At 53.6% G+C, this 19,369-nt stretch overlaps 2 protein-coding genes across 4 annotated transcripts in view; both read left to right on the forward strand.

Moving 5' to 3' along the window:
* Positions 1-969: 969 nt before the first annotated feature.
* On the forward strand, positions 970-12,945 carry LOC119932961 (tubulin alpha-1C chain). Of its 2 annotated transcripts, none has more exons than XM_038752090.1 (4): positions 970-1,048; positions 9,953-10,175; positions 10,273-10,421; positions 11,856-12,945. In XM_038752090.1, exons 2-4 carry the CDS (start codon positions 10,055-10,057, stop codon positions 12,828-12,830), a joined length of 1,245 nt encoding a protein of 414 aa, XP_038608018.1. In that variant the 5' UTR covers positions 970-1,048; positions 9,953-10,054; the 3' UTR covers positions 12,831-12,945. The 2 variants fall into 2 exon arrangements, with proteins under 2 accessions (XP_038608018.1, XP_038608017.1); XM_038752089.1 differs by lacking the exon at positions 970-1,048 and adding an exon at positions 6,955-7,064.
* Positions 12,946-19,202: 6,257 nt separating this feature from the next.
* PRPH (peripherin) overlaps positions 19,203-19,369 on the forward strand; it is a 9,105-nt gene continuing 8,938 nt past the window's right edge. For both annotated transcript variants that reach the window (XM_038752086.1, XM_038752087.1), the window contains exon 1: positions 19,203-19,369. This exon is cut by the window's right edge and continues 393 nt beyond it. In XM_038752086.1, coding sequence (XP_038608014.1) covers positions 19,224-19,369 — 146 coding nt within the window. In that variant the 5' untranslated portion in view covers positions 19,203-19,223.

Genomic DNA, 19,369 nt, shown 5'->3' on the forward strand with positions numbered 1-19,369 from the left:
CCTTCTAGAAAGAGAAACTGATGTCCCAACTCTGCGGGAGTAGAATTAGACAAGCCTGCATCAACTTGGACTGTAATACTTAAGAGTATTTGCTAAGTACTTACTATGTGCCACTGTACCAAGCGCTTGGGGTGGTTACAAGCAAGTTGGGTTGGAAACAGTCCCTGTCCCACATTGACCTCACAGTCTCGTCCCCCATTTTACAGATGAGGTAACTGAGGCTCAGAGAAGTTCAGTGACGTGCCCAAGGTCACACAGCAGACAAGTGGCAGAGCCATTTAGAACACATTAGAACCCATGACCTTCTGACTGCCAGGCCCCTGCTCTATCCACGAGGTCATGCTGCTTCTCTTCTGCTCGTTGTGAGCAGGGAATGTGTCTTTTTATTGTTGTATTGTACTCTCCTAAGCGCTTAGTACAGTACTCTGCACACAGTAAGTACTCAGTAAATACTGATGGAATATTTTGAATAATATTGATTGAATGAGTGAATGCCAGCAGGCCTGTGCTCGGAGGTAATTTCTCAGTTTTCCCTTCTGACTTCAGGCCTCCGTATCTCACTCTTGTCTCTGGATGGCAGCTTGTTTGTTATTTGATAAATAAGTAACTACAGCCCCCCACCCCCACCCCTTCCTGACTCCGGCCTGTTGGGTCCTGTGATAATTTGCTTAAAGGCAGGTTGCCTAGGTTTTGATCCTGAGCTCCGAGAGGCAATTAAAACCTTAATGTCATTATGCTAACAAGCAGCAAGGAAACTGGTTTCCTGGCTTGTCCGATAACTCTGATCCGGGATAAAGCTGTTGATATACAAGTGAGCAAGTTTGATTCCCCAGCAGTTTTCCGTCCAGTAGCAGGGGGAGGGAGATGGAGAGGGAGAGAGAGAATGTGTGTGTGTTTTCAGTGTGTATTTTCCAATGCGTGCCTTTGTTTTTAATACAAAGGATTCACTCCTTCCCCTTCTGTCTCTCCACAGGGTGTAGCCGACCAATTTGCTGTCCGTTTGCTGCTTTCCAAACAAAGAGATGGCTGAGAAGTGGGGTCTGCTCCGGTGAGCAAGTTGCTTGGAAGATTGAGAGGGGGGTTTGTAGTCATAACTACGGGGTCTTTCATTCGAACCCAGTTGCCTGGCCAAGGCTGGACCTCTCCCTATTAGTCAATCAGTCCGTCAACAATCGTATTTACTTAGTTCGTGGTATTTGTTACGGGCTTACTTTGTGCCAGGCACTGTACTAAGCACCAGGGTGGATATAAGCTAATTAGATTGGACACAGACCTTGTCCCATATGGGGCTCAAAGTCTTCACTCCCGCTTTACAGATGAGGTGACTGAGGCATTGAGAAGTGAAGTGACTTGCCCAAGGTCACACTGTCAAGATGTGACAGAACTGGGATTAGAACCCAGTTCTTTCTGACTCCCAGGCCTGTGCTCCATCCCCTAGGCCACGCTGCTTCTGAGCGCTTCACTGTACTAAGCATTCATTCATTTAGTTGTATTTATTGAGTGCTTACTGTGTGCGGAGCGTTGTACTAAGCGCGAGAGAGTACAATACAACAATAAACAGTCACATTCCCTGCCCATAAGCGCTTGCAGTCTAGAGGGGTGGAGACAGACATCAGTACAAATAAATAAAATGACAGGTACATAAGTGCTGTGGGGCTGAGAGTGGGGAAGAGCAAAGGGAGCAAGTCAGGGTGATGCAGAGGGGAGTGGGAGATAAGGAAAAGAGGGGCTTCATTTGGAAAGGAGGAGATGAGCATCATGAAGGCTTTGAAGCAGGGGGGAGTGTATGTCAGATTTGCAGAGGGAAGGCATTCCAGGCCAGAGGCAGGACGCGGGTGAGGGGTGCGGCGAGGTCAAAGCACAGTGAGAAGGTTAGCACTAGAGGACTGAAGTGTGTGGGCTGGGCTGTAGAAGGAGAGAAGAGAGGTGAGGTAGGAGGGGGCAAAGTGATGGAGTACTTGAGAGAGTACAGTGGCGGAGGTAGAATTAGAACCCATGACCTTCTGATTCCCAGGCCTGTGCTCTATCCACTACGCCATGCTGCTCCTCTAAGTGATGTGGGACTGAGGGAGGGATGAATAAAGGGTGCAAATCCAAGTGCAAGAGCGATACCGAAGGGAGTGGGAGAGGAGGAGACCAGGGTACCTACAAGGAGCTTCTGATCTAGATCCTGAGCTCTCTGTTCCAGTGCAAAAAGAAGGCAACGAAATGTTCCACTTGTCCGAAATTTATAGGAAAGTCAACACTGCTTCCTAACAAGAGAAGGAAAACAAAGCTTCATTCCAACCCACATGGAAAAGAACATTTACCTCCAGCTTCCCGACAAGGGGCAGCATATTTGGATGGCTCTGGAACTCAGTACAGAGTGGCTGATGATTCATTCAATTGTATTTACTGAGCACTTAATGAGTGCAAAGCACTGTACTGTAATAATAATAGTGATGGCATTTATTAAGTGCTTACTATGTGCAAAGCACTGTTCTAAGCACTGGGGAGCTTGCAAGGTGATCAGGTTGTCCCACAGGGGGCTCACAGTCTTAATCCCCATTTTACAGATGCAGATACTGAGGCACAGAGAAGTTAAGCGACTTGCCCAAAGTCACACAGCTGACAATTGGCAGAGCCGGGATTTGAACCCCTGACCTCTGACTCCAAATAATAATAATAATAATAATGGCATTTATTAAGTGCTTACTATGTACAAAGCACTGTTCTGAGCGCTGGGGAGGTTACAAGGTGATCAGGTAGTCCCACAGGGGGCTCGCAGTCTTAATCCCCATTTTACAGATGAGGTAACTGAGGCACAGAGAAGTTAAGTGACTTGCCCAAAGTCACACAGCTGATAGTTGGCGGAGCTGGCATTTGAACCCATGACCTCTGACTCCAAAGCCTGTGCTCTTTCCACTGAGCTGTGCTGCTTTTAAGCCCATGCGCTTTCCACTTAGCCACACTGCTTCTCACTGTACTGCACTGATCATCAAAAATGGTATTTATCGAGCGCTTATTGCATGCCGAACACTGAACTAAGTGCTTGGGAGAGGACAATACATCAGCTGGTATACATGTACCTGCCCACAACGAGCTCACAGAGGAGAGCTGAAGGCAAACATTCATATAAATAAATGATTTATAATATATAATTTATAAATGGATGATTTTGAAGTGGTAGCAGGGCACACGAATACTGAATTTATTTTTGTTCAGACTCCATAAGGAAGTGCTATCATAAATACTGATTAACTATTGTAAATCTCACCGCCTCATCAGGATGCTGAAAAGATGAATTATTTATAAAAAGCTAAATCTTTTTGTGCTTCTCAGAGATAGACCCTAGGAAAAAAATTAAGGTGTTGTTAATATTAAATGAGAACGGTTCCTCCCAGTACCTAAAATTTACTTGCTAGGATGATTGGAGGTGTGAGAAGCTTCCATGTGAGGATAGACTGAAAATATTAATAGTCTGGAAAGACAGAGAGGGGTCACAGTGGAAATTTACAGTATCATGCAGGGTAGATGAGGTGAAGATGGAATTGCTGATCACTAGATTGTAGGCTCCTTGAAGTTATACTTTCTCAAGTGCTTAGTTCCCTCATGGTTGTGTGTTTGTTGGAATCACTCTAATTCCAGGTATTATTATTGATTGTATTTATTGAGCACTTACTGTGTGCAAAGCTCTGTACTAAGCGCCTGGGAGAGTACAATATAATATCAGACACATTCCGAGCTCACAGTGTAGAGTGGGAGACAGACACTAATATAAATAAATAAATAGGTATATTAATAAATTACAGGAATATACAGATATATACATATGAGCCACTGTGGGACAGTGTACAGGTAGAGTGTATTGTCTCCCCACTTTAGTTTCACTTTACCTTTACCTTGAAGGGGGAAAAAAAACCACTTTGGAACACAGTTCAGCTCCACTGCTTGCATAACAAAGCTGTATTGTGTATTGCATGTTTCTACAAACCCGGTCGCCCAGGTGGTTCCCAGAGGTAAGGGATTCCATTCTGAGTGGAGACAACATAAAAATAATCATAGAGAAAGAAAACAATAGAGAGAAGGTGTTGGAAGATGTTACCATCTAGCAATGTGTGGCCTAGTGGATAGAGCTCAGGGTTGGGAGTCAGAGGACCTGGGTCCTAATCCCTCCTCTGCCATTTGGCTGCTGTATGACCTTGGGCAAGACTCTTTTTTTGAAAGGTATTTGTTCTGCTCTTACCGTTTGCCAAGCACTGTACTAAGCACAGCGGTAGGTACAATCTAATCAGGCTGGACACATTCCCTGTCCCGCAGGAGGTTCACAGTCCTAATCCTCATTTTACAGATGAGGGAATTGAGACACAGGGCAGTTAAGTGATTTGCCCAAGGCCCACACAAAAAACAAGCAGCAGAGCAGGAATTAGAGCCCAGGTCCTCTGATTCCCAGGCCTGGGCTCTTTCCACTAAGCCACGCTAACTTTTCTGTGCCTGTTTCCTCAACTGTAAACTGGGGACTAAATCCTATTCCCTCCTACCTAGATTGTGAGCCCCATGTGGACATGGACTGTGTCCAACACGATGATCTTGTAACTACCCCAGACCTTAGTACAGGACTTGGCACTTAGTAAACACTTAACAAGTGTCATAATTATAAACTAACAAAGTCCAAGTAGATAGAAATAATTATGGTACTTAAGTACTTACTATGTACCAAGCACTGGGTTCTAATCCCTGTCCTCCCATGTGCCTGCTGTGTGCTGTTGGCCAAGTCACTTAATAATAATAATGGTGACATTTGTTAATAATAATAATAATAATAATGGTATTTATTAAGTGCTTACTATGTGCAAAGCACTGTTCTAAGCACGGGGGAGGTTACAAGGTGATCAGGTTGTCTTTGTCCCCATTTTACAGATGAGGGAACTGAGGCCCAGAGAAGTTAAGTGACTTCCCAAAGTCACACAGCTGACAAGTGGCGGAGCCGGGATTTGAACCCGTGACCTCTGACTTCAATGTCCGTGCTCTTCCCACTGAGCCATTATGCTTCTCTGCATAGCACTTACTATGTGTGAAGCACTGTTCTAAGCGCTGGAGGGTATACAAGGTGATCAGGTTGTCCCACGTGGAGCTCAGTCTTAATCCCCATTGTACAGATGAGGTAACTGAGACTCAGAGAAGTGAAGTGACTTGCCCCAAGTGACCCAGCTGACAATCAATCAATCAATCGTATTTATTGAGTGCTTACTGTGTGCAGAGCACTTTACTAAGCGCTTGGGAAGTACAAGTTGGCAACATATAGAAACGGTCCCTACCCAACAGTGGGCTCACAGTCTAGAAGGGGGAGACAGAGAACAAAACCAAACATATTAACAAAATAAAATAAATAGAATAGATATGTACAAGTCAAAGTGACCGAGCCAGGATTAGAACCCATCATCATCAATCGTATTTATTGAGTGCTTACTGTGTGCAGAGCACTGTACTAAGCACTTGGGAAGTCCAAGTTGGCAACATATAGAGATGATCCCTACCCAACAGTGGGCTCACAGTCTAGAAGGGGGAGACAGAGAACAAAACCAAACATATTAACAAAATAAAATAAATAGAATAGCTATGTACAAGTAAAAGTGACCGAGCTGGGATTAGAACCCATGACCTTCTAGACTGTGAACCTGCTGTTGGGTAGGGACTGTCTCTATGCGTTGCTGACTTGTACTTCCCAAGCGCTTAGTACAGTGCTCTGCACACAGTAAGTGCTCAATAAATACGATTGATTGATTGATTGATTGACCTCTGACTCCCCCAACCCGGGCTCTTGCCACTTAACTCCTCTGTGCCTCAGTTCCCTCAACAGTAAAATGGGGATTAAGCCTGGGCCCCCTTGTGGGACAGGGACTGTGTCCAACCTGATAATCTCGTCTCCACCCCAGCGCTTGGGTCAGTGGCCGGCTCGTTGTGAGGGCCTAACGGCATAATGGGAGAAGCAGCATGGCCCAGTGGAAAGAGCCTGGGCTTTGGAGTCAGAGGTCAGGGGTTCAAATCCCAGCTCCGCCACTTGTCAGCTGTGTGACTTTGGGCAAATCACTTAACTTCTCTGTGCCTCAGTTACCTCATCTGTAAAATGGGGATTAAGGCTGTGAGCCTGCCGTGGGACAACCTGATCACCTTGTAACCTCCCCAGCGCTTAGAACAGTGCTTTGCACATAGTAAGTGCTTAATAAATGCCATTATTATAATAGAAAAAGCATCAGCAGCCGGTCCTAGTGGCCCCGGGCCGGCCGGGTCCCGAGGTATTTCCCCGGGGCGGGACGGGACGGGGCGGCCCTATCGCGGACATGGCCATGTAGGGAGCGAGAGCGGGGCGCTGCTTATGACTCAGTGGCGCGGGGCGGGCCGGAGGAAGCAGGGAGGTGGCCAGACCTCCCCCCCCTCCCCTCCCCTCCCCTCCCCGTCCCTTCAGAATGGCTTCAAGCGCTTAGTACAGTGCTCTGCACACAATAAGCGCTCAATAAATACGATTGATTGATTGTGGCTCAGTGGAAAGAGCCCGGGCTTTGGAGTCAGAGGTCATGGGTTCAAATCCCGCCCCTGCCAATTGTCAGCCGTGTGACTTCGGGCAAGTCACTTCACTTCTCTGGGCCTCAGTTCCCTCATCTGGAAAATGGGGATTAAGACTGTGAGCCCCTCCCGTGGGACAACCTGATCACTCTGTAACCTCCCCGGCGCTTAGAACAGTGCTCTGCACATAGTAAGCGCTTAATAAGTGCCATCATGATTATGTCTGATTTCTCCTCCTCCCGTCCCGGCGGCCGGCCCGCCCCAGGCTTGGTTTGAACTTTGGGTTCCACCAATGAGGGCGGTGCGCGCCCCGCGGACCGGAGTGGGTGGGGCCTGCGGGCGGGGGCGGGGGCCCAGGACACGTGGGTCCGCACGGCTAGAAAAGGCCTCTCCCGGTGGCCCACCCCCTCACTAACCTCTCCCCGAGACTCCCTAACGGTCGGCCGGTGAGAGACTTTTGTAGCCGCTTTCTCCTTCTTCCCCCCACCCGGGATCCCTGCACCTTTCTCATCCTCATCATGGTGAGTTGGTGGCCCCCTCCCTCCGAGGGGGGAGTTATCCTGGGGCCGGGGGGACGTGCCAAACCGCGTGGGCCGGGGTGTGGGCCCACTCTGTGCGGATCCTTGCCCTCCTGGGGTCCGGGGGGTGGTGGGGGCAACACCACCATTCGGGGCCGGGAGACTTCACCGCGCACGGCCGCACCCCGGCTCCCACGGACTCGCTGGTGACTCACTTTGGGGCGGGGAAGCCGCCCCCCTCCCCACCCCCGGGCGGGGACCGTCTCCTCCAGCTCCTCTCCCGACCTGCCGGAGGGAAAACCCCCTCCCAGGGTAGGCTAGGAGAGGCAGGGGGTAAGAGACGGTGGACACACACGCTTCTAGCATGGAAACATTGTTGGCCAAAACTTGAGGAGTTTGGCCAGGCCATAGCGGAGCCCGTTCGGGTGGCAGATGTTTAAGTGGGTACACTGAGGACACGCGAGGGCCAGAAATCACGTGCTCCTAGCCCCTTCTGATTACCTGGCACCCGGTGGGGCGGGACTTGGGGAAGGGGCGTAATTAAGGGAGTTGTGTGTCCCTTTTTTTACCCCCTTTTAAGTGTTAGACTGTAGGAGCGTCTTCCTCAAAATCAAACGTCTCCATCTGTGTGTGTGCTTTACGGAATAGAACAGCAGCACCTTTAAAAAGTTGTTCTTTTTTATGATATTGGTTAAGCTCTTACTATATGCCAGCTACTGTATTAAGTCGTGGGACAGAGACTAGGTAATCAGGTCGGATGCAGCTGGGATTCGAATCCAGGTTCTCTGATTCCCAGGCCCGTGTTCTTTCCACTAGGCCACAGTCCTTCTCGTGCAAGATGGGAAGAAGTGGAACATTTAAAGGGTATTGAGGAAGAGTAGCAAACCAGTTCCAGACTAAAATCCAGAGCCAGGCGGTCGGAAGAGAAATCCACATTCTAGCTTTCTGATGTGGGCTGCTTGCATAGCAAAGCCAAGCAGGGAAAACACTTTAGAAACTTTCATAACTTGCGATGAGCCATAATTGTTGAGGGTGGAAAAAAAAACCCATCCCAGCCAGAGGAGCCAGGCTTTCTCGTGATGGGATCTGATCGAGCTCAGGTCATACTTCGAAAGGCTTCCGTTAAAGACCATTCCCCATGACCGAGCCAGGTAAGCATGGTGCAAGAGTAAACAGCTCAAGAGACTTGTGAGGTAAAGTCAAATGTTTCCAGGTAGATTTGTAGTTTAAAGTTGGAGTTTGTAGTTTAAAACCCCACTAATCTGAGCTGTGGAGGTTTTAGTTGTTTTTTTTAAGAACTAGAACAACTGGAATTTAAGTGCTTACTGTGTGCCAAGCACTATGCAAAGTTCTCGGGCTGATGGAGTATAAGAGGATCAGACACAATCGCTGATCCACACAGGGCTCAGAATCTAAGGAAGAGAGCAAAGAGGATCTAATCCCATTTTACAAAAGAGGAAACTGAGGCTCAGTGAAGTGACTTGCCCGAGGTCACAGAACTGTCACCCAGCAGAGCCAGGATTTGAATCCAGGTTCTCTGACTCCCAGATCTGTGCTCTGGCCACTAGGCCATGTGCTCCTCAAGTTCATTCATTCATTCAGTCGTATTTATTGAGTGCTTATTATGTGCAGAGCACTGTACTAAGCGCTTGGGAAGTACAAGTCGGCAACATATAGAGATGGTCCCCGCCCAACAACGGGCTCACAAGCCTGCCTTTTGGGAGCAGAGAGGAAAGGTGGATGGGATGGGGGAGAAACGAGTCAAAGTTGAAAAGACTGTCCTGTTTCTGCTCAGACTTGGTATGTCTGTACCCAACTGCGTTTGGTCCCTCATCAAAATCCTACTGCTCTACAAATCTGTAAAAGGCAACATTTTAGATTCCCAACACTCAAAATCCATGGGCCTGTTAGACCAGTGCTGGAGATGTTTACCCTTTCCTGGGGGACAGCCAAGCCATTAGCCGTTGGCTGGAAATTTTTTTTTTTAATGTTCCTGGCCTCTATTAAGCTGCGTTCCAATAGGAAAGATTTAAATCTTGCCATCTTTAAAGCTCCAGGGTTAAAGTTGCCTCTGACCACAGCCTTTAAACAACAGCAAACTGTTGCTTATCTGGCGCTTTCTCAGTGAGTCAGATGGCCGCAGCTTGCTGGTTTAAGCTGGTTTTGGGGGCGGGGAAGGGGGAGAGAGGGAGGGCGCTGGGGTCCAAAAGAATAGGATTAAAGCGGGACCTGAATGAGCCCGGGAGTTACACAATCACTCCAAGTTTGAGTCAGAGCTCAAAAGGGGAATTGAGGGTTGCGAGAGCGTCCGGCGGCTCATTTCCTCCGACATGGGGGTGGTTCTAAAATGGCAGGGCCCGGCACGGAGTCCCCTAACATGGCTCCCTGGCCCAGAGTTGGCTCTCCCTCCACGTCCCGTGACAAGCACGGCATTTCCCGGAACTCCCCCGGTGAGAATCATGCCTCTGGTGAAAGCGGACATATGTCCAGGTGTGTCCTGGGTGGGGGCTGCCCAGAATGACTCGTCAGACAGATGTTAATAATATTTGGAGTATTTGCTAAGTACTTACTATGTGCAGGCACTGTACTAAGTGCTAGGGTAGATCACGTCCTCTTGGGGTCATGGTCTAAGTAATGGGGAGAGTAAGTATTGAATCCCCACTTTGCATATGAGGGAACTGAGGCCCACAGAATCATCCCAGATCACACAGCAGAGTGGAGCCGGGTTTAGAACTCGGGTCTTCTGACTCGAAGGCCTGGGTTCTTTCCTCTAGAGCACAGTTTTATTTTTGTTATTTTCCTCTAATTCTTTTTTCCCCCGAAATCTCAGCCTCTCCTCTCCACATTTCCCGTATGGTTCCCTAACCAGCTATGCCACTTCCTTCCCTCAGCGTGAGTGCATCTCCATCCACGTCGGCCAGGCCGGGGTCCAGATCGGCAATGCCTGCTGGGAGCTGTACTGCTTGGAACACGGTATCCAGCCCGATGGCCAGATGCCCAGTGACAAGACCATCGGGGGTGGGGACGACTCCTTCAACACCTTCTTCAGCGAGACGGGCGCGGGCAAGCACGTTCCCAGGGCCGTGTTTGTCGATCTGGAACCTACCGTCATCGGTGAGTCAGTGTCTCTGTCCTGCCCCTCGAGCCGGGCGTAGGCATCTCTCCTCCTCCCCGCCACCCTGACCGCTTCTCGATCTGTGTCTCTCCACAGATGAAGTGCGCACTGGGACGTACCGCCAACTCTTCCATCCCGAGCAGCTCATCACCGGCAAGGAAGATGCCGCCAACAACTATGCCCGTGGGCACTACACCATTGGCAAGGAGATCATCGACCTGGTGCTGGACAGGATCCGGAAGCTGGTGAGTTGTTTAGGAAGTGGAGGGTAGGGGCTCTGCGTCTAGAGGCTTGAGCTCTCCGGGACCCAAATTCCAGAACCTCGCTGTTGAACGGCTCCACAAAAATTGCTGCCTGAAAGGCATTGTGTGGCCACAGCAACCATGGTGGCTTTCATAAGCCCCCAACGGACAGAACTGGACCTGCCCTCTCTCTGTCCCTCTGGGTGCAAGGAGGAGGGGTGCTTAACCTCAGGTCTGGGCTCGTTCCTTGGGCCAGTTGGAGCAGCCAGGTCTGGCTTGATCCAGAGTCCACCTTGTAGCCAGTTGCTCTCTGGGGGGGTCGACTGCTTTCAACTGCTCCTTGGCCCCCAGATCTCCTGGGGAGACTGAGCGCCATCTTCCTGGTTCAGCCCCACATCAGTTTCTTCTTTTGGAGGGTAATTGTGGGGGTGGGGCTGCAGGCCAGTGGACTTGTGGCTGAAACCCTGGCAGTTTCTGTATGATCTTGGCTGGCTCTTGGCAGAAGTTTTAGTGGGAACAGGCTAGTGTGTGTGTGTGTGTGTGTGTGTGTGTGTGACCCCCCCCCCCCCCCCCCCCCCCCCAGTATGGAAACGGGGAACCGTTGAAGTCTGGGACCCTGGACACTGGCCAGAACCAGTAGCAGGCTAGTTGGGTTTGCTGTAGTCCTGATTTTGGTGATAGGGTAACAGTTGCCTTCCAGGCTTGTTGATATGTGACAAATGATTAACTCACCGTATTCAGGTGTGGCTGAAACCAGGCTTTATATGGCTTCTCTCTCCTCTCCTCACCCCTCGCCCCCTTTACCAAGACCTCATCCTCCAGTCCCTGGGTTGGGGCTTTACTCTACTAGAGGTCCTGAGCTGACAGCAGGTCCCCGCCACTGCAAGGAGGAGTAAGAGTTCTGCTGCGACTGTTACCTCCTGGGAATCCATCATGGGTCTGCCCAAGTCCTTTTTCTTCCCGAGGGGTCTGGAGTTTAGAATGAAGTGAGGTCTATGAGCTGCCCTCCAGGTTGTCACAATTCTGTCACTGGGCAGCCTGGACTATTCTGATTCTGTCAAGTGAAGGTGTGTGGGGGGAAGACTGGGAAAGGGTAGTCAGCTTAGATTGAGCATCTACTGGGTGCAGAGCACACTGTACTAAGCCTCAGAGGTAGAAGACACTCTCTGCCCACCAGGTGCGTACAGTCTAGTAGACTGGCAATGAGTTTGGAGTACCCTTCCCCTCAGCAGTTCTGGGGAGACCTCACAAACCCCGAGGGAGGAAAGGAGTGGATGGGTCCAGGGTGGCTGGAGCCCAGCTCTGGGCAGGGAGTTTGGCCCATCAATTGGCTCTGGACTAGAGTAGGATACAAAGCAGTTGGCTAGTAAAATAGGACAAGAAGGTAGGAGGGGGCACGGTGGACTGACCTTTTTTTCTTTTTCCCTCCTCTCTCAGGCGGACCAGTGCACTGGCCTCCAGGGCTTCTTGGTCTTCCACAGCTTTGGGGGTGGCACCGGCTCCGGTTTCACCTCTCTGCTGATGGAGCGCCTCTCCGTCGATTACGGCAAGAAGTCCAAGCTGGAGTTCTCCATCTACCCGGCCCCCCAGGTGTCCACGGCCGTGGTGGAGCCCTACAACTCCATCCTGACCACCCACACCACCCTGGAGCACTCCGATTGCGCCTTCATGGTGGACAATGAGGCCATCTACGACATCTGCCGCCGTAACCTGGACATCGAGCGCCCCACCTACACCAACCTGAACCGCCTCATCAGCCAGATCGTGTCCTCCATCACCGCCTCCCTCCGGTTTGATGGGGCCCTGAATGTGGATCTGACCGAATTCCAGACCAACCTGGTGCCCTACCCCCGCATTCACTTCCCCCTAGCCACCTACGCCCCGGTCATCTCCGCTGAGAAGGCTTACCACGAGCAGCTGACCGTAGCCGAGATCACCAACGCGTGCTTTGAGCCAGCCAACCAGATGGTGAAGTGTGACCCTCGCCACGGTAAATACATGGCCTGTTGCCTGTTGTACCGTGGCGATGTGGTGCCCAAAGATGTCAACGCCGCCATTGCCACCATCAAGACCAAGCGGAGCATCCAGTTTGTGGACTGGTGCCCGACTGGCTTCAAGGTGGGCATCAACTACCAGCCCCCGACCGTGGTCCCTGGGGGCGACCTGGCCAAGGTCCAGCGGGCCGTGTGCATGCTGAGCAACACAACCGCCGTCGCTGAGGCCTGGGCTCGCCTGGACCACAAGTTTGACCTGATGTACGCCAAGCGTGCCTTTGTCCACTGGTACGTGGGGGAGGGGATGGAGGAAGGAGAGTTCTCAGAGGCGCGGGAGGACATGGCGGCCTTAGAGAAGGATTACGAGGAAGTCGGAGCAGATAGTGCGGAGGGGGAGGATGAAGGCGAAGAATATTGAGTGTATCCTGTCCTTTCTCTTTCACACTCCGCTCTTGTGCGTCTGTCGTTTTTCCACCTGTGAAGTTGTTCTCTGACCAGTAACTGTCAATAAAAGTGTGACTGTTTCCATCTTGGGTGTGTGGCCTGCAAAAGGTGTGTCCTGACCAGCTCCCGCCAGGAGCGAAACACTCGGCTACCTACGCTTGTCTTATTGTAGTGTCTACACCCCCTTCCCCCAGGCTCACTGCCCAGGCCCTAATGGCTTGGCCAAGCTAAATTCTTGTGTTGGGAGTGAGTCAGTCACCCGGGAAAACACCCCAGTAATGACTCCAGAACCACCAGGGGCCGGAATGCTGACACAGACTGCATAGGATGGCAATGGGTTGGGACTGGAGCTGTGGGGGAAGGTGGGGGTTTCTCCAAAGATCGATCAATCCAATCATATTTATTGAGCGCTTACTGTGTGCAGAGCACCATACTAAGCGCTTGGGAAGTACAAGTTGGCAACATATAGAGATGGTCCCTACCCAACAGTGGGCTCACAGTCTAGAAGAGGGAGACAGAGAACAAAACACATTAACAGAATAAATAGAATAGATATGTACAAGTAAAATAGAGTAATAAATATGTACAAACATATATATACAGGTGGGGCTGTATATATATATATATATAAGGCTGGGGGGATGGAGGGGGAGAGGAAGGAGGGGGGCTCAGTGTGGGAAGGCCTCCTGGAGGAGGTGAGGTCTCAGCAGGCCCTTGAAGGGAGGAAGAGAGCTAGCTTGGTGGATGTGGGGAGGGAGGGCATTCCAGGCCAGGGAGATGACGTGGGCCTGGGGTCGACGGCGGGACAGGCGAGAATGAGGCAAAGATATTCAAGCTGTGGCTGGGTTTCACAGGCTCCCTCCCTGCCCCCTTCCAAGGATGAGGGGGTGATTGGCAGAAGGTGGAAATCCAGGTGCTAGAGTCTCTGTTCTCCCTGCCAGCTGGATGGTTTTAACCTTCACCTCCACTCTCCTCCCTTGGTCACCCATATGAGAGTAGGCATGCCTTGGGACTCTTTTTTCCCCCTGACAGTCATAAAGTCCAGCCTTAGGAAGCTCTGTGCTGAGGAGTCCACCTGTGTGAAGCTCTGATCTGCTCCAGGGAGCTGAGAGGAAGAGGTCAGGGCTGACTTGACCCCTTGTACCGCTGCATCCATGGCTCTGTGCCACCTTTCAGAGGACAGCAGCATCAGGAATGTCATTCCCGCAAAGGCTGGCATGCCGGCGTCTGCCAGGAGATTAATCTGTTGGCCATCCTCCCCACTGGAGTGAAATGCAATCCGTGAGCCGGGTGTGCTAGGGGCAGGTGGCTAACACGGCGGGGTCGCAGTCAGGGCAGGCTCTGGCCCTCTGGAGCCCATCAAGCCAAACAGGCTGGGGGAGAGTGTAAGCAGTGGGAAGGGGCTCAGGAGTGAGGGTGCCAGGGGAGGGAAGGGGGCAGCCAGATCTGGAAGGGGCCTGGGGGCAGGGGCTGCTGGCTTCTCTGGTTGGCTACAAGGCAATTTATCATTATCTACCGGAGGTGCTGGCTCCCAGTTGTGAGGGTGCACACCCATCTCTGCCTCATCCTCAATCTTCCCAAGGAAGCCCTTTCTGCTGTGCTGGGAAACATGGACTGTTTGCTCCCCTCAAGGATGCTATCTGACAGCCTGCAGAGAGCTGCTTCGGACACCAGAGGTGTGAGTGGTGGTGGTGTGGGGGGGAGAATGGGGCCCAGATGCTCAGGTGGGAGCTGGGATTTGGTGGGCAGGTGAGGCCATGTCAGCAGGAGCCTCTCTGTAGCCCCTCCCAGTGGGTCAGGCAGCAGCCAAGTTGCTTTAGGAGGAGGCCATCTGAGTCAGGAGCTGGCCAGCAGACCCCTGCTAGGTGGATCAGAAGTGGACCCTCCCCTCCCGGAGACAATGTGATTCCGCAAGGTGTAGATTCTCTTTCTGAATTGGGGACTCCACAAGGCTGGGCTGAGGGCAGGGCCTCCTGGAAGGGGAGTTGAGACCTGAGAGCTAGGCTCCAGTTTCCAGCCTGGGTTTTGGGGAAACAAAAGAGGCCACAAAGCCGAGCAAACAAAGGCAGCGTCGTTCCAGCTCAGAGCCCTGCCACACTGGGGGCCTGGGCTGACCACAGTAGACAGATGGCTTGGGCAGGCTGCAGGGCTGGGGAGCAGAAGGTCACTGGGGCTATTGGCCAGCTGCCAGAGCCAGTGGGGGCTTCTGCACTTCATTCCACCCCCCACAAGACGTGGTAATGGTTCTGCTTGTTCATCTTGTCAGCAGCTGCTGCTACTGTGATTCAAGGTCTGTGAGTTTGGGCCAGTCACCCTACTCAGTCCAGGAGTCGAAAAAGGGGCTGGCAGCAGGTCAGGAAATGGGAGGGGGCCCAGGTCTGAGGTTGGTCTTTGCTTTGGTTTCTCTCCTGCCCCTCCTCTTCTTCCCCCATGAGTTTTCTTTCAGTCCCCCAGAGTTCCTAGGGTGGAAGCCGGACCGCACTACTGGCCTGGTTCACACTGCGGCTCCTGTCTCCACCCTTCCATTTCCACAATCCCTTGGGTCGACTTGGCTGAGGATTCACTTCAGCCTCTGGACTCTGAACCAGTTGAGAAGCAATGTGGTCTAGTGGATAGGCTATGGACCTGGAGGACCTGGATCCTAGTAATGACTGCCACTTGTTTACAGCATGTAGTACAGTACCTGGCACATAGTAAGTGCTTAACAAATACCCTTTTTAAAAAAATAAGAAGTCTTTCCCCCTGCACCTGGATTGCCTCAACTACAGTAAAGCCCAATCATGGGGGCCCTGAAGTGACCTAACTGTCCAGGAGTCTGGCAGGGAGGGTCCTCCAGGCTTGGGCCTGCCCCTTTTTGGGGAGCAGAACTTCCTGTAGTGGACCCCTGTGTTTCTGTCAGAATGGGCTCCCAGGCAATCGTCCTGGACTGGGCCGGGCCTACTAGTCTGAGCCCCCACCTTGGTTCTGTAGGAGACATGGGTGGGGGCGGGCGGGCGAGCGGGGGGCACCATCTCCATCACCATTAGAGAAGCAGCGTGGCTCAGTGGAAGGAACACGGGCTTTGGAGTCAGCGGTCATGGGTTCGAATCCCGGCTGTGCCAATTGTCAGCTGTGTGATTTTGGGCAAGTCACTTATCTTCTCTGTGCCTCAGTTCCCTCATCTGTCAAATGGGGATTAAGACTGTGAGCCCCACGTGGGACAACCTGATCACCTTGTAACCTCCCCAGCGCTTAGAACAGTGCTTTGCACATAGTAAGCGCTTAATAAATGCCATTATTATTATTATTATCTCCTGCCTGGGACTGGACGGGAGTAAGTGGGCGGGGGGGGGGGGGAGGATGCGGCGGAGCTGCTGTTCTCCCTCTGTCCCGAGGGGGGCAGCACCACCCCGCGCTCCCTCCCTCCTCCGTCAATCAATCAATCAATCGTCTTTATTGAGCGCTTACTGTGTGCAGAGCACTGTACTAAGCGCTTGGGAAGTCCAAGTTGGCAACATATAGAGACAGTCCCTACCCAACAGTGGACTCACAGTCTAAAATCTCCCAGTCCGTCCCGCTTTGTGCTCTCCCTTCTGGGCCTCGGGATGCTCCCGAGGGGACCCTCTTCCCCCGCCCCTTCCCCGGGGGCTCGAGGGACGGAGCCCGGCCGGAACGGGCCTCTTAGGGTCCGAGACCCCCAACCTGCCCCCTGGCCACGGCCTCGCCACCTCCCGACCCCAAGGTCACTGCCCCTCCGCTCCCCGGCGGCCTAGCAGGTGGGCTGGGGGGTCTTCACCTGCTACAGCGGGGAAGAGTAAGGGGGAAGGAGCAAAACCAGGGGAATCGAACTCACAGGCTGCGAGTCCCGGGGCTGGGGCCTCTGTCTCGCGACCCCTCCCCTCCCCCAGGCCTGTGCTACTCCGGCTACTTGAGCCAGTTCTGCGGGAGGCGTTGCTCCCTCACTCTTCTTCCCCAAGTGGTCCGGGCCTGCTCCGCCATCCCCACCCTTTTCTGATGTTGCCAACTTGTACTTCCCAAGCGCTTAGTACAGTGCTCTGCACACAGTAAGCGCTCAATAAATACGATTGATTTGATTTGATGGGAGCTGGGGGCGGGATGGTCGGGGGGTGCCTCTGGTTTCTGTCCGTGGCAGCAGAGACCCCGGGTTGCTGCCGGGGCTCCGGGTGGGAAGGGGCCTATCCCGTCCCCTCGCGCCTCCTTGCAGCGACGGGCGGTCAGGTCCGGGCGTGGAGGCTCCGAGGGGCCCAGAGCCAGGAGCTGCAGGACCCCTCCCCACCGCGGTTCTGCGGCCGCCCCCCGACCCCTCTCCTTCCCCCCCTTCTCCATCCCAGCGGGGCTGCGGACGGACTGTTCCCTCCCTCCCCCCCCCGGACCCCGCGCGCCCCGGACCCATTTCCAATCAATCAATCGTATTTATTGAGAGCTTACTGTGTGCAGAGCACTGTACTAAGCGCTTGGGAAGTACAAGTTGGCAACATGTAGAGACAGTCCCTACCCAACAGTGGGCTCACAGTCTAAAAGGGGGAGACAGAGAACAAAACCAAACCTACTAACAAAATAAAATGAATAGATATGTACAAGTAAAATAGAGTAATAAATATATACAAACATATATACAGGTGCTGTGGGGAAGGGAAGGAGGTAAGATGGGGGGGATGGAGAGGGGGACGCAGTTCCCCACCCACCCAGCGGGCCCAGGGCCCGGGGGCTGGCAGGCGCGCTGGGAAGGCTAATGGCCCCGGCGGGAGCAGAGCAGAGCAGGGCGTTGGCCGCCCCGCAGAAAACATAAAGCGCTGAGGAGGCAAAGCGGGCCATCTCTCTCCTGCGGCGGCTGGGCGGGGGGCCTGCAGAGTCCAGCCAGGTTCCAGGCCCGCCCGCAGCCTCCATCCACCGTGAGCCCCCTCCCCGGGCACCGTCAACCGGACCCTCCTTTGGCTTCCGAGCCCCAGGCCCCAGCCAGGCCACCCGCCCCTGTGGCATCTGGTCCCGTCTCCCTCCCCGCCTTCCCCGTTGACTCTGGCTCTCCCCGGGAGTCCCTTTCCTCCGCTGGCCTGTCTGCCTGCTGGTTCTCTCCCTCGCCCTGTCTCTGCGTCTTTCTCTCCGTCTCGGCAGCGGTCCCTGCGCCTCTGGCTGTTTCTACAAGTTCTCCATCCCCGGTCAGTGGTCCTGTCTCTCTGTCTCTTTCCATCTTTGTCTCTGCCCCCGTCCCAGTGTCCGGGTGGGGAATCAACGGTGGCCTCTCAAGACTTAATTCGGCTCCAGCCTCCTCATGACCATCCCCTGCTACAAACGGAGGCTAATCCCTTCCTCCCCCCCCTCCGGTTCCGGTAAAGCTCGTGGATGGCCGGCAGGTGGGAGGAGGGGAGACGCTCAGGAAACCCAAACCCAGAGAGGTCACCCAACCTGGGGGTCTACAGGGCTCCCCCACGGCCCGGGGTCCCTCCCCCTGCAGCTGGTAGGGGGTGGGCCAAGAGGGCTGAAGCCAGGTGGGGCCTGTCTGCCTTTAAACCGGAGCACACAGGCCGGAGCCAGGCCAGGAGCCCCCCGGGGAAGGGAAACGGATGTCCATTAGTGCCGGCTCCAGGGGCTCCTCCCCCCCACATACACTCCAGCCCCCTCCTCTCTGACCCTGGGTGGGGGCGGGCAGTTAAGAACACAGGAACCTTGAGAGGAAGGGCCTAGGCACCCCCCCGCCCCCCATCGAGAACCATCGTGAGAAGCAGCGTGGCTCAGTGGAAAGAGCCCGGGCTTTGGAGTCAGAGGTCAGGGGTTCAAATCCCGGCTCCGCCAATTGTCAGCTGCGTGACTTCGGGCAAATCACTCCACTTCTCTCTGCCTGTTACCTCATCTGTCAAGTGGGGATTAAGATTGTGAGCCCCACGTGGGGCAACCTGATCGCCCCGTATCCCCTCAGCAGTTGGAACAGTGCTTTGCAATCAATCGATCAATCGTATTTATTGAGCGCTTACTGTGTGCAGAGCACCGAACTAAGCGCTTGGGAAGTACAAGTTGCACATAGTAAGCGCTTAACGAATGCCATCATTATTATTGGGCTCCCGGGCCCTCCTCCTGACACCCGGGAATCCGTGGACAGTGGGGAAGGGGGGGAGGTCCGTGTCATCCGGCCTATGGAAGGGGAGGGGGCGCGGGGGCCCCACCCCTCCCCGCTGGCTGGGCTCCGGCCCCCACCGGCCGTCCAGCAGGTGGGAGGAGCTGGCTGCCCTCCCCCTCCCCTCCCGTGCCGCCCCATCCCCGAGAGGGCCCGACGGGGCTATAAAGCAGCCTCCAGAGCCGGCCGCCTCTTCTCCCCGAGACCCCCGCCGTCCCTCCGCCCGGCCAGCCCCTCTCGGCCCCCTGCCCGGCCAGCATGAGCTACTCCTCGAGCCTGCGGGCCAGCTCCACGTCCTCCACCTCGTACCGCCGCACCTTCGGGGCGCCGCCCTCCCCGTCCCCGGGCTCCTTCTCCTACTGGTCGGGCTCCCGCCTCCCGGGCCGCCCGCTGAGCTCCCCGGC

This window comes from Tachyglossus aculeatus, chromosome 10 (assembly GCF_015852505.1).
Source record: "Tachyglossus aculeatus isolate mTacAcu1 chromosome 10, mTacAcu1.pri, whole genome shotgun sequence".
NCBI lineage: Eukaryota > Metazoa > Chordata > Mammalia > Monotremata > Tachyglossidae > Tachyglossus > Tachyglossus aculeatus.

Excerpts from the sequence above, each read along its gene's own strand:
- LOC119932961 (XM_038752089.1), top strand. Across the intron at positions 10,176-10,272 it reads TCTGGAACCTACCGTCATCG|ATGAAGTGCGCACTGGGACG; the intron begins GTGAGTCAGTGT and ends GTCTCTCCACAG. Across the intron at positions 10,422-11,855 it reads TGGACAGGATCCGGAAGCTG|GCGGACCAGTGCACTGGCCT; the intron begins GTGAGTTGTTTA and ends CTCCTCTCTCAG.